The 13390-nt window shown below is 43.0% G+C and overlaps 1 protein-coding gene across 9 annotated transcripts in view; it reads left to right on the top strand.

Annotated features, from left to right (window-relative positions):
* The window catches only part of RGS6 (regulator of G protein signaling 6), a 475600-nt gene that overhangs the window by 388397 nt on the left and 73813 nt on the right, over window positions 1-13390 (top strand). For all 9 annotated transcript variants that reach the window (XM_033108137.1, XM_033108138.1, XM_033108145.1 and 6 more), the window contains 5 exons: window positions 3693-3757; window positions 7330-7406; window positions 9618-9699; window positions 11149-11223; window positions 12860-12958. In XM_033108137.1, coding sequence (XP_032964028.1) covers window positions 3693-3757; window positions 7330-7406; window positions 9618-9699; window positions 11149-11223; window positions 12860-12958 — 398 coding nt within the window. The remainder of the gene's footprint in view (window positions 1-3692; window positions 3758-7329; window positions 7407-9617; window positions 9700-11148; window positions 11224-12859; window positions 12959-13390) is intronic.

The raw sequence follows: 13390 nt of genomic DNA, 5'->3' as shown, positions 1-13390 counted from the left end.
ATTTACTGATCACCTACTCTGTATCAATTGCTCTGTCACAGCTTTGAGTAAGTCATGGTCTTGCCCTCTAAGCATTTCAGGCTGGGGGAGGTGGAATGGTGGGGGAAGAAGGGCGTGGTGAGGAGTCTGATTTGAGTATTCAAAGGTTAGTTATGTTGATGGAGAATGATTCAAAAGGTTGGATTATTTGGGAGGGGCAGGTTTATAAAAAAGCCTTCATAGTCAAGAAGAGACATCTAGAATGTCTTCAGTTTTAGGGTAACATTATATATCCCCAACAACAAGTTCACTGGAAAAGGTTCCCTCATTTCTAAAATGAGGCTAATAACCAAACTCATCTCACAGAGTTATTATGAGGATTAGTAAGTGAACACTTGCAAGGCCTCTAAAACGGGGTCTGACATTCAATGAGCTTCATATAAGTGGTAGCTACTTTCAGGTATGGTGATTTCCCAACCCCGAAAGCAGTGCTTGACACATAAGAGACCCTCAATAAATTTTTAAATGGGTAAATGAATAAGTAAATGGGGCAATGAATGTCACCGTGGAAAAAGCTCTGAACTAGACGTTAATTCTAATTCCACCACCACCAGTAACTAGCCGGTGGGTGAATCAATTCACCTCTCTTGGCCTTTAGTTTTCCCATCTGTCGATGAGGGGGTCTGTGCTTGATGGTTGCCAAGGTTACTTCCAATGCTAAAATCCCATTGTTCTAAAAAGCAATTAGAGGGTATGAGGAAAATGGAGAACTCCATGATTTATATGTTCCCTAGTGTCAGAGATTGAGGTAAATAATGATATCACTAGCAAAGACAGAAAGTTTGGAAAGGGAACAGCTTTTCAAGTGCATTCAAATAGGATAAAGTCAATGTATTTTTTTTATGTTTAATTGCACGTGTAGTACATGGATCCATTCTGTTTATAAAACATGTTATACAAAAACTTTTTTAACATATTCTGTTTGTGTCATGGTGAGACACGGTGAGCTTGAGATGGCAGTAGGTCATCCAGGTGAGACAGACGCCAGTGCGGTGGGAACGCCAAGTGTGAGGGCCAAAAGACAGAGATTTTTCAATGAGAAATTCAATATCCAATAAAAACCAACAGCTGGGCTTAAAGCAGGTCCCCCCAGATGCCCTGCTATAGGACTGGGTGGTGTGGCCAGTGGCCATTTGATTGGTTAGATGTCAGAGCAAGCTCTGTGGAAGGTACTGTAGTAGTGCAGACAAGCCCAGGTGACGTCTGTGCCAAGAAGAGGTCCAGTCAATAACTACATCCTGCCTCCCTAGTTTTGGTGAACAGACTCCCTAATACCATGTTTCCCCAAAAGTAAGACCTAGCCGGACCATCAGCTCTAATGCGTCTTTTGGAGCAAAAATTAACATAAGACCCGGTCTTATTTTACTATAATATAAGACCAGATCTTATAATAAGAATGTAATATAATATAATATAATACCGGGTCTTATATTAATTTTGGCTCCAAAAGACGCATTGGAGCTGATGGTCTAGCTAGGTCTTATTTTCAGGGAAACACGGTATGTGACATTAGCCACAGGAGAAGGGGGCAGAAAGCTTGCAGCCATGTAATTCACAGTCATCAGGAATGGCACCATTTTCATTCCACACATGGCACTTTACTTCATAACGTAGGGGGCTCATTTTGACCCACATGGGTTGGAAATTTCTCAGGATGATTCTGCCTAAATAAAGCCTACATTTGGCTTATACTTTCCTGAGTTCACATTTGGCTGATACAAAATACTGTCTGTCTGTGGCAGCATTGTCAAAGCAGCTACCACCTCCACTGGCCTGCATTGCTCCTGGGTCATCGAGACCAGGCCTGCTGGGGCTGGTGACGGGCCACGCTTCCTGCTCCAGGTTGCCTTCAATTGCACTGGTGGTCTAAGAGCCGGAAGGCACTTCCTTGCAATAGAGCAGGCACTCCTTTATCAGACACAGTAGAGAGTTGTGGCTTCTTGGCTCACTGGAAAAGTTGGTAAGTAGAGAATCATGGAAAATGATATAGACATACTTTAATCACTTCATCTTAATGGACGATATACAAAGGAACATTCATTTGGCAGGCTTTTAAGGTAAGACCCTTTGGTCCTATTTGATTTGGGTTGCAATCATTTGAGTTTCTTTCTTAAAGAAAACAAAATCAGCCATCCAGTTTTGGCATCTTTAAAGTACATGAAGAATTTTAAAACACTTTTGAAGCAACCTCTATGTTGACCCGTTGGAAATTTTTATTATTTTTTTCCCATTTTTTCAGTTATCTCACCTGTACCAAATTTATTAGCAATTGTCTTAGCCAGCTTTCCCTTATAAAGTTGTTCCAAACCATTCAACTGGGTCTTCATAGAAACAGCTCTCTCTCTTTTCCCATTAATTGCATCAGTGAATGTAATGTGTACTTACGTTACAGTAAATTCACGTTATTAAAATAACAAGTGTAGCTAACATAAGCAGATTTGAGAACAAATACAACCGACTCTCATCCACATACAACTCAAATGGTGAGAGCAGAAGTGTGGGCACAACACAGGAGGCTGTTAGCCGCTAAGTTCCAGCGTATCATATCGTACGCTGCCATCAGTAACATTTTCAGACCACATGGAGGAGGTTGGTTAATCCAGAGAGGAGTTGGCTAAACATCCTAACGTACTTAAGTTATCAAACAACAAGTAGATCCGCTCTGACCGTCCCTCCCCGTCATTCTATTCTTCATTCACACCATTCATCTGCTGTCTTCCACGGACCCGTCTACCCGGTGTCGGAGAAGGAGGGAAACACTGAAGGAGCAGAGGTAGGGAGAGGAAGTGATGAAGGTCATGTTTGGGGAAGAATGCCTAGCAACTGAGGGCAAAGAACCCTTTCTTAGCTTGGAAAGAGAGACCTAAGTTGTCCTCCCTTTCCACTGTTCATTCTCTCCAGCTGCAGGTCAGGCCCTGGTGCTAGATACAGGGATTCGTGGTATGTAAGACACAGCCTCTGCTCTTGAAGAGCCGTCAGCCTAGAGCCAGGGACAGTCTAGTAAACCAACGATCACAGTTCTCTGGAATTAGGTTCTTTGGTTTAAGATGGATAGGTGCAACACCAAGCTATCTGAAACACCAAGCTGGGTCTTTAAAGATTAGTAGGAGGTTGCTAGAGAGACAAAGGGGGAGAAGAGAGAAGAAGGAAAGGCCTCCCATGCAGGAGACACATTACAAAGGAGTAGAGCTGAGAGGGGTTTGGTAGCCTCACATGCCCGAGTGAGAATGATAAGCAAAGACTGGATCTTAAAGAACCAAACATACTACCTAAGAAGCCCAGCCTTTATTCTAAGGTCACTGAGGAGTCAATGCAGGGCATTTAAGCAGGAGGGTAACATGGTCATATATTTGAGAAAGGTCACCCTGATGGAGGACATCTGGGGTGACGCAGAGTGAGGCGGATGGAGGGTAGCTGTCAGGATTGGAAGATGGAGTCCTCATCTGATCCTGACCTGCAGAAAGATTCCTAGAGTTCAAGTGTCATGGCTTCCACATAGAAACGTATCCGTCACAGCACAGTGCTGCACACTTAGCCAGCTGGGCAAGCTGCCTGGACGGACGGATGCGTTGGATGGACAGATGAATGGATGGATTTGTGATCCCACCACACTGCTGGTTTTATGCGCGTTGTAATTTCTCTTCTTCCCTCAGCCATCTATCTCTGTAAGAGGACAATGCAGAATAAAGCGAGGCTGGAATTGGCAGACTATGAAGCAGTGAGTATGATTCTTTTCTGGGATGGGTGTACGAGAGTACAGATATATCTGCAGCTCTGTTTTAGCTCATATTTTTCCCTTTTTCACTCCCCAATCCCTTTCAGACAGTGGAAAGGAAGTCTCTTATTAATATTTCCCCTCTTTTTTTCTCAACTCCTTTTACCATCACAAAAGAATTGCATCTTTATATAAAGGACTCTCAAAACTCAGCAATAAAAATACAACTCAACTTAGAAATGGGCAAAGGACTTGAACACACTTCACCAAAGAGGACATAAGGATGACAAATAAGCCCATGAAAAGATGTTCAACGTCATTATCCATTAGGGAAATACAGATTCAATCCGTGCCGACACATCACTACATACCTATTAAAACGGCTAAAATAAAAGTACTGATAATGCCACGTGCAGGTGAGGAGGTGGTGAACTCGCCCACATGGCCGGTGGGGATGCAAAGTGGTACAGCCACTCGGGAAAACGGTTTGGCAGTTTCTTATAAAGTTAAACATATGCTTGCCATAGAACCAAGCAATCCCACTCGAGAAGTCAGAACTTATGTCCACACAAACACCTGTACCCGAGTGTGCATAGCAGTTTTATTTGTAATAACCAAAAGCTGAAAACAACCCAAATGCACTTTAACAGGTGAATGGTTAAAGAAACCCTGGTACATCCTTACAATGCAACACGACTCTGCCGTGAAAACTATTAATACATGTGACCACTTGGATGAGCAGCAAAGACATGGTGAATGAAAGAAGCCAGTCTCACCTGATTACAAACTGTTTGATTCCATTTATGTGACATTCTTATAAATACAAAACTATCATGTCGGAAAACAAATCAATGGATGCCAGGAGTTGTGAATGGAGATAGGATGTGGCTGTCAAAAGACAGCATAAGGGAGTTTTGGGTGGTGATGGAACTATTCTATGTCCTGATTGGTGTGATGGTTACTTGAACCTATACATGTGTTAAAATTCATAGAACTGTACACCAAAAGGGGAAAAGGCAAATTTAATATATGGTCATTTTTTAAATTCATTATGGGGTAATTTTTTAAGATTTAGTATATGATAATTTTTTAAATTTCATCTTTATACCCAACCCACCTGTGCTTGGCAGTAGATACAGAAACTGAAGACCAAATTCAACCCACAAGATGAAGTAGTAGTATATTATATGAGGTATATACTTTCCCAGCTGGCCTCCTCCTCCACCTTCTGATTTTGTTCAAGATTTGGAGGCCCCACCACCACACTCATATTTATTCCCATTTAACAGAGTCAAGGCACAGAGAACTGGAAGACTTACAGATCATTTTTTTAAATATTTCTAATTTTTGGTGGCAGAATCCTTCCTTCACACTAACCTTTCTGGGTCACAGAGAATTGGGGAAATGGGCCAAATTTTCACAAACCCTTCAGAGGAGGCGCTGCGGACCATGAACTGACGGAAAGGCCAGCAGCTAGGAGGAGGGGCAACATTCCCAAGGGACCGTGAAGTTTCCTTCTCTGGATAATCCCCCACTGACATCGCCTTCACATCCACCCACCTTCCAAATGCCCCTCCTGCTTTTGCTGCCTCCGTCTTCTAAAACAAGCATGAGGTCCCAGGCCACCAGACCTTGTCCCTCTTGGGTACCTGTGTCCAAGTTGACCAACCTATTAAGCCATCGCCCATCGCTCCCCTCTCCACCGCCCAAGGGGACTGTGCATGCCATCGGAGAGCAGGACCCGTGCCCACCACCCTCTGACCGCATTGGCATCACAGGACCTGTGCATGGGGGGAAGCAGTGGAGAAGGATACAGAGCAGTTTACCTAGAGCCTCGGGTCCTGGCTAAAGTTTGCTTATCCGTGGGAGCCATTAACAAATACGAGTGTATTGAAACATGATCTTCTCAAGCAAACCCTGGCATGGCTGTTCTATGGATCTGAGCATCCTGGGCATCCAGTCCGTGCCCCCTTCCTGCGTCCACAGTCACCCCTTCAGAAGACTGCTGTCTTACCCTTAGTGCACTCAATGCAAAGCACTTTAATTCCACATGACTGCATCTCTTCCCTAACACAATGCATAGGAAAGACCCAGAATGCAGAAGCACGTGGCCCCTCCATCCTCCTTCTCTCTTCCCTGTATTTTCCATGTTTCAGAAAAGGTCCTAAACAGAAGCATCAGCTTCTGATATATTTTATTCAGTTTTCTCTTCTCTTGCCATATTATGTTCTGCTTTGGTATTTGTACAGAATATGGCATTAAACTGTTCTTTCAGATTGAAGTTCTGCCTAGAAGAGGTTAGAAACGAAAAAAGTGTTTTGTTTTCAAATATAGTAATTTTATTAGATTTTTTTCTGAATCGATATTCTCTTTGTAAAAACAAAAATCCAAACAGCAAAGAAAGAGAAAATAACCTGCAATCCTTCTCCCCTACACTTTTCTTGGTACATACATTTTTTTCTTTACCAAAAAAACCCTCAAACCACACCATAAACATTAGTGTGTACGCTGCTTCTTTCCCCAATCTTACACTGTAAGTATGTTGGGAATATTTTCATGTCAGCAATAATAGTCTACATTATCGTGTTTAATGTCTGCCTCGTATTATGTAGTATGACCATCACAATTTGTATAACTACTCCCCAAATGACTGACATTCAGGCATTACCAGCTTTGCTTCCTATAAACAGTGGAAGAATCAAAGGGACAGTTTTTTTGAGGTACCTGTACACCAAGCCTTGATAATAACTGTGTATTGTGTGTGTGTGTTGATTTTCAACGGGAGCTCCTTTTATATTAATAATCCACTAATGAGGGTCATCAATTAGTGTTGGCATGAGCTCTATGAAAATACGTAGCATAATGTGGGCTCCAGCCTTGCATTCCATCAGAATTAGGCGGATCATTAGGGGACCTGTCAAATGCCCCCTCCTCACTGTCCTATTGTGTCCCTAGGTAAGTCTACAGACTTAGAAGCCTTCTCCCCAGTTCCTCTAAAGGATGCCTTTTCCTTCTTTCTGTTTTGGGGTTTTCGTTTCATGAACATCACAAACATAGACACTCCCTCTTTTCCCACTATCAAATCTGGACTTTCAAAGACATTAGTGCCAGGTCCTCTAGGTCCTTCTTTCCTGCCCCTGTGCCAGATCCCCACTGGAAGACAAGTCTTCAGAAATCCATTCTTAGTTTTTCTCTTGAAGACATCCAGTAGGCTGCAGAGACCCCCTTGTCCCTTCCCCACATCCTGCAATCATAGCCACAAACCATTTTCCCAGTCTTCAGTCACCTCTGTGACAAGTGCTGTGTTCTTGTAGAACACACAAGGAGAGAGAAATCAGGTGAAACACAGAGACTTCAGATTTAAAGGGCATGTAAATGGATATTAATAGTTCTGCTCTGTACAGCAGGGTCTGGTGCAAAGTCAAACTGGGTTCATGTCCAGTTGATTTTAAGTGGGATCCTGCTATTTTGTTGGGAGTAACAAAAAGAGAGGGCTGCCTATACAACAAGCATAGGTGTCGATGTGCAAACTTACAGTGATGAATGCCTTCTCGTTCATTTTCATTTCTCATTAGGAAAACTTAGCAAGACTCCAGAGGGCCTTTGCAAGGAAGTGGGAATTCATCTTTCTGCAAGCAGAAGCACAAGTAAAGTAGGTGAACTTAATAGAGACCTTTGCGAAGAGAAAAAATCTCTGGAATTTGGAGGTGGTGTGGGTGTGTGATTGCCAAAGTGGGGTTTCCTTCTACAGCCGACCAGCTGTGGTTAGTCACCATCATCTCTCATAAGAGCAGCTGAGTAGAAAGTACGATCAGGATAGATATTTCATCTTTGTAACCCATGTTACTCAAATAATTTCAAAAGTGTGTATTACAGCAGGCAGTGGGGTTCCTCCCAAATGAAGAACTCCGGTTATAAGAAGATATACACCTATTTTCCAAAGAGATTTCCAATTCTTCTTCTGTGCTAAGAGGGTGAAAAACATCAGACCGACTTTACGTGTAGGTCTGGAGATTTTGCCTTCATAGGAAAACATGGTAGCATTTTAGGGAAGCCAACAAATCACCCGTACCACACCCCTACCTCAGAGGGGTTCAGAACCAATCAAAAATAAAGGCACGGAAGTCAAACATTTGGAGTCCAAAATGTCAAATTATTCTTGATAAAAGCTAGATTATAGCACATGACTGGATCCCTGACCGCAGATGTTTACCCTGAAATGCAAGTTCCCCATCCTGGGCAGAGCTGGATATCTGCAGGCCCCGCCCACCAGGGCAGAGTTGACCAGTTGACCCGGTAGCTTACTGCATGCAGAGCACAGACATTTAGATCAGGTGTCTACCAGATCCTTTTCATTCTGGGAAATGGACTTGCTCAGGTTGGGTTCCTTCTTGCCCTTTCCAGCAGTGGTCTCTGGTTTAGCCAGGAGTGTTTAAAAAAAAAAAAATGGGACAGAGAAGGGGAGGGAAAGGGATGCTGAGCTGAGAGAAGGTGAGTACCTGTTCTCTGGGCACCACTTGCACCCGAGCCGACCCCCTGTGGGTCTTCAGGGGACCTCCTTTGCATATCTGGGCAGTGTTGCAGCCCGTTGCCTAGGGCCGAGTCTCAGGCTATATGGGTGAGCATTGGTCACAGGTGTGGTCATAGTTGAAAATGACCTGAGGCCATTGGGTCCAGTGGCCGTCAGGATCCATGGCTCTCACCCTCCCTCTGCAGTCTCTGCCTCTCCCCCTCCCCTGATTCCAACCACCTGCTGTCCACCCCATGTTCCCACCAGCCCCTGAGAGGGGTGGGCCCCAGGCACTGGGTGCTGAGCTGCAGCAGGAAGAGCCCAGGCTCCTAAGGGAGGAGAAAGCCAGAGGGTGAGTGAGTGGGTGAGAAGGAGGCAAAATTGAGCCTGGGTACTCAGAAGCCACTGGAAGCAAAAAGGAGTGCTAGTGTGTACTTTTAGAATCACAGAGCATCACATGTTATAAAAGGAGGGGAGATTGTTACTTTGTACATATGTGGTATTTCTTGATTAAATTGTTTTATTAACTCTGTGATTGCATTATAATTGTGGGCCATTTAAGTACACGGTAATTATCACAAAAATCACAGGGTGATTATGGGTTTATTTCAGTCCAGTAAACTAAAGTGCTCTCAGGAGAGCCAAGAACCAGAAGTTCCACGGCAATTAATCTGAGTGACTTTTTACTTAGAGAGATAATATGAAGTAATACAGGCTTTTTTACTTCAAAGCCTCTTATCTATGCTCCTTATCAGAACATAAAGAATCTGTCTTTGTCATCTGTAATTTTCCCTTTTGCAATTCGTGCCTCCCCTAGCCGAAGCCATTGATACATGCCTTCTGAATCTTGTTACATGCTAGGACTATTACTCTGCATTTAGAAAGCCAGGTGGTTTAAGTGACTCTTAAAACACATAACTGCAGCATTTTAAAGACGTTTCTACTGACTCTGAATCTGAACAAACTTTCAAATTTGGGGATGAAACACTGCAAGCCTATGGTTATATTCCTTTCTATAACTTGAGTACAGTATCCACTTTGATGGGGACATGTCAGCGGATGATTCAGTTCTTAATAATCCAACACTTACTGTGAATGGACAGTTGTGTACTTGTGCTGTCTGCAGGCCTTGCAATCTAGCCTAATATAATTTTTTTCACCACATGTGGCCTTCTTGAGGTTTCCATGAGGGGACTGTCCACGCGTATTTTACAGCGCCGCACAGAGCAGGGACCACACACGTGCCAATCGCTGTGTGCGCTAAGCTCCTAGAAACAGGAGCAGAAAGCTGGGGCAAGGGTCAGGAGGAAAAACAATACGAAAGCCTCTGATTTCCTTCCTTTACTCTTTCAGGATTGATCGGAAAAAGGACAAGACAGAAAGAAAAATTTTGGATAGTCAAGAACGGGCCTTTTGGGATGTCCACAGGCCAGTGGTGAGAAAGCTCTGCTTGGTTCTCTAGTCCTTTTGTGTGTGTGTTGTTTTTTTCCCACTTCCTTTGCTTGGAAGAAATGACTAGCTGTAGCCACCAGATGTCTCATTCTTAAGAAAATTGCTAAGCTTTGTGGAATGGTTTTGCCATTCATTCATATAATCTCAGTAGATTTTCTGGAATGTACGTCAGTTCTACCTTTTATAAATTATCCATCCATGAAAACATGGAATTGGAAATGGGAGAGCTGTGGGAATTCCACCTGAGGACCTTTGGGCCCCAGAAGTTTATAGTCCCCAAATTGGCATTTCTCACATCTACTGTCATTCATCTCTAAATCTTAGAACATTCTCTTTCAAACACAGCTGATTCTGGTTATTCATGTTCCATAAAGTCACTGCAAACACTGAACCAGCAAATGCAGAACTACTGCATTGAACCGTTCCATCAGTTGATCAATACCTAACCTTGTTTAATGTGTGTTTCTGTTTAAAGACACCTTAATATATATTGTTGATTCATTACCATTGAACTCACAGCCAGTGGCACTAGAGTTCGTACTGGAATGAAGCTTATCTAACACATGTGTTTTCTCCGTAAGGCACCTCACTGCCTCCTTGCACTTAGGAACACTAGACAGCACTTCAGCACTGTGCTTGGGGACCATTTTAAACAGCAAAATCACCAACAAAAAGCCCAGAAATGTACAAAACATGGCACTAAATAAACCTTGAAAAGTATGAAAGTAAGTTTCAACTTACAGTATGAAAGTTGAAACAAGAAGGCAGAGCGTCATCACCTTATTTGACCTCAGCTGGAAACATGCACATCAGGCAACTCAAAATTTTTGTAGCTCTGGGCATGTCCACGAATGACCATGAATGCACCACAGTATTGATTTGCTTATAAATAAATTTTTGCAAGTAGGCAAATGCAGAAATACGAAATCTGCGAATAATGAGGTTGGACTCTATTTCTAATTTCATATTATTAAAAGATATCTTGCATTTCCCTCATGAAATGGAACTAAAATGAATAAACTATTTCAGCCTTCCTAAAAACTGATTAAAAGCAGAACCAAAGAAATAATCCCGCATCCTGCTTTTGGAGTGTTTTTAAGATGGTTAAAAATGTGAAATAACAAAGACTGTGACTGATGCGACCTTGCAACTTCGAATGATAAGTTTGTGCTTATAAAGTGTACACTATACGCTCTACACATCATCCTTAGATAGTATGAGGTAAGCTTTTGTATGTCATGAGGACTCTATACAGGAACACGTATTGAAGATGAAACATCTTTGTAAAAAAAATTGTAAATAGCAAAATGGAGATAATCACACATTATCTGTAATGGGAAAGGTAAAGATTGGTTCTGATTGGTGTCACTTCGGCTAAATTGGAAGGGTGGTTTTCACTTAGTAATTTATGTGATGATTTTCTTTTTCTCAGCCAGGCTGTGTGAATACCACAGAAATGGATATCAGAAAATGTCGACGTCTGAAGAACCCGCAAAAGGTTAAAAAGGTTCGCTCATTTAACTGAATTAAAAATTCTTGATGTGAATGGCCCTTTCATTTCTGGTACTGTTCAAACAATGATTTGCCATTTGTTAATTCTACCCCATTTCATCCTTTGAAACCATTTCATTCTTTTATTCTACAAATATTTGTGGAGTGGCTGATGTGTGCTTGGCACTCTTCTTTTTGCTGAAATACAGTCCTCACTAAGCCCACAGCCTGGCACTGATGAAACAAGCCAACAGGCAGCAGTGCCAGGAGGGCTGCATTAGGGAAGTACAGGATGGTTCAAGAGCCCCAGGAGGGGGCGCCAACTGGGGCTTTCCAAGGGCTTTCCAAGGACTCAAGTGTACTGAGGTCTGGAGGGTAAGCAGCAGTGGGTCTGGGGAAGAGGCAGGGAGGAAAGGAAACTGAAGGAACAAAAAGTAGCAAAACTCATAAGCGAAGGTGAGTGTGGTACTTTGAAAGTCTTTTAGTTAGCTAGGTCATCCAAACTCAAATCACCATCTTGACGAACTGTGACTGAGCCAATGATGACTTGTGTTTCGCTGTCCTAAAGGAGCAATGACGGTGGCATATCCCAGGGTGCCACGCTCAGTCTGCCCCCAGTCAGTCCATCCCACCCTCTTAACAGCACCAAAGACCACGTTGTGGGAGAACCTGTCTGTCCTCCATACTGTTAACTTCACAAGGTTAGAAATGTGTGCCCAGATGACCAATCCTCTCATTTTCTCATATATATGACATGACATATATATCAACTTCGTGAATCTACTTACATATTTTTACATATTTTATTCTTCACTGAGATAATGCTGACCGTTGTACTGTATTTTATAATGTTAATCTTAAAATATCCTCATTTAATCCTTAAGGGCCCCCTAATTATATTAGAATTTTATTCCAGAATTTCATGGAGCCCACATCCACCCTATCTGAGCCCTTCTTAATTTATAGATTTTAGCTATATATTGTATATCTTTGGGGGTTTTGTTTCTTTCCCAAAGCAAAGACTGTCTTTAATCTGTCTCTAACACAGGGAACAGCTTAAAAAGTAGCCACAACTGTGAGCATGTGGAGAAACTGAGGCCAGAAAACTATTTAGCTTAAAAGCAAGTAAATCTGAAACCCTACTATCTCGAGTTTTTACCAGATGGTCATGCCATCTGCTGGCTAGAGAGGATCTGTGTGCATAATCTTCAGCAATTGTTCTTGAACTTATTTTGTGGTTCAGAATCACCTGGAGCATTTGGTAAAAGGGCCGATTCCCAAGCCCCACCCACAGAGATTCTGATTTGGTAGGTCCCAGGTGGGGTTCAGCAATGTGCATCATTACCAAGCACCCCCAGATGATTCTTTACAGATGGCCTATGGACAATGTTTGGAGAATCACTGATATACAAGAAGTCCATTTCAGCTCAGTAAAAGGAAGGATTTCCTAACAGTGGTAACCCACAGATGGGACAGGCTGCCTCCAGAGATGGAGTTCACATCATTGGAGAAATTCAAGTAGAGACCAATCGTTTTTTGTTGGGATGTCATTGAGAGGGTTGGGAGCATCAGATAAGTAGTTGAACTAACTGACCACTAAGGCCCCTTTAACTCTGAGGGTGCGTGATTCCGTCTTCTGGCTTCTCTTCTAGTCAGTGTATGGCGTGACGGAAGAGTCCCAGTCGCAAAGTCCTGTGCACATACCCAGTCAGCCTGTCAGAAAAACTACAAAAGAGGACATCCGGAAACAGGTGAATGAATTGACTCCTGTGCTCCCAGAAGGAGCCGTGGCCAGTTTGAAAACCCTTTGAATGTTTACCTCTGAAAGCTGAGTGAGCTTTGAGCTCCTGGAAACCATAGTGGAACCCAGCTGTGGGTGACTTGAACCTTTGAGAGCTGTGTGTGAGCAACCCGTGGAAGCTGGAGAGGGAAAATTCTCTACTGAGTTCCTCCAGCAGTTATAAGAGAAGGACGTAGAGGAGTTATCCCAACGCCATGGGGCGACTACTGTAGCCAGGTCTCCCACAGCAGCTGTAGCAGGGAGGGATTCGTGTTACAGGGGCCTGAAAATTGTAATGTCCTTCCAGAGTACGCCAGCTCAGGACCACTGACTTCATTGATACAAAAGGAAATTTTACGAATAAAGCAAGCCCCACCCCCAAAGCCATTTCAGCATTATTTGG

This window comes from Rhinolophus ferrumequinum, chromosome 6 (genome assembly GCF_004115265.2).
Source record: "Rhinolophus ferrumequinum isolate MPI-CBG mRhiFer1 chromosome 6, mRhiFer1_v1.p, whole genome shotgun sequence".
Taxonomy (NCBI): Eukaryota; Metazoa; Chordata; class Mammalia; order Chiroptera; family Rhinolophidae; genus Rhinolophus; species Rhinolophus ferrumequinum.
Note: the sequence above shows the minus strand (reverse complement) of the source record. Positions and strands in the feature narration are given on the sequence as shown.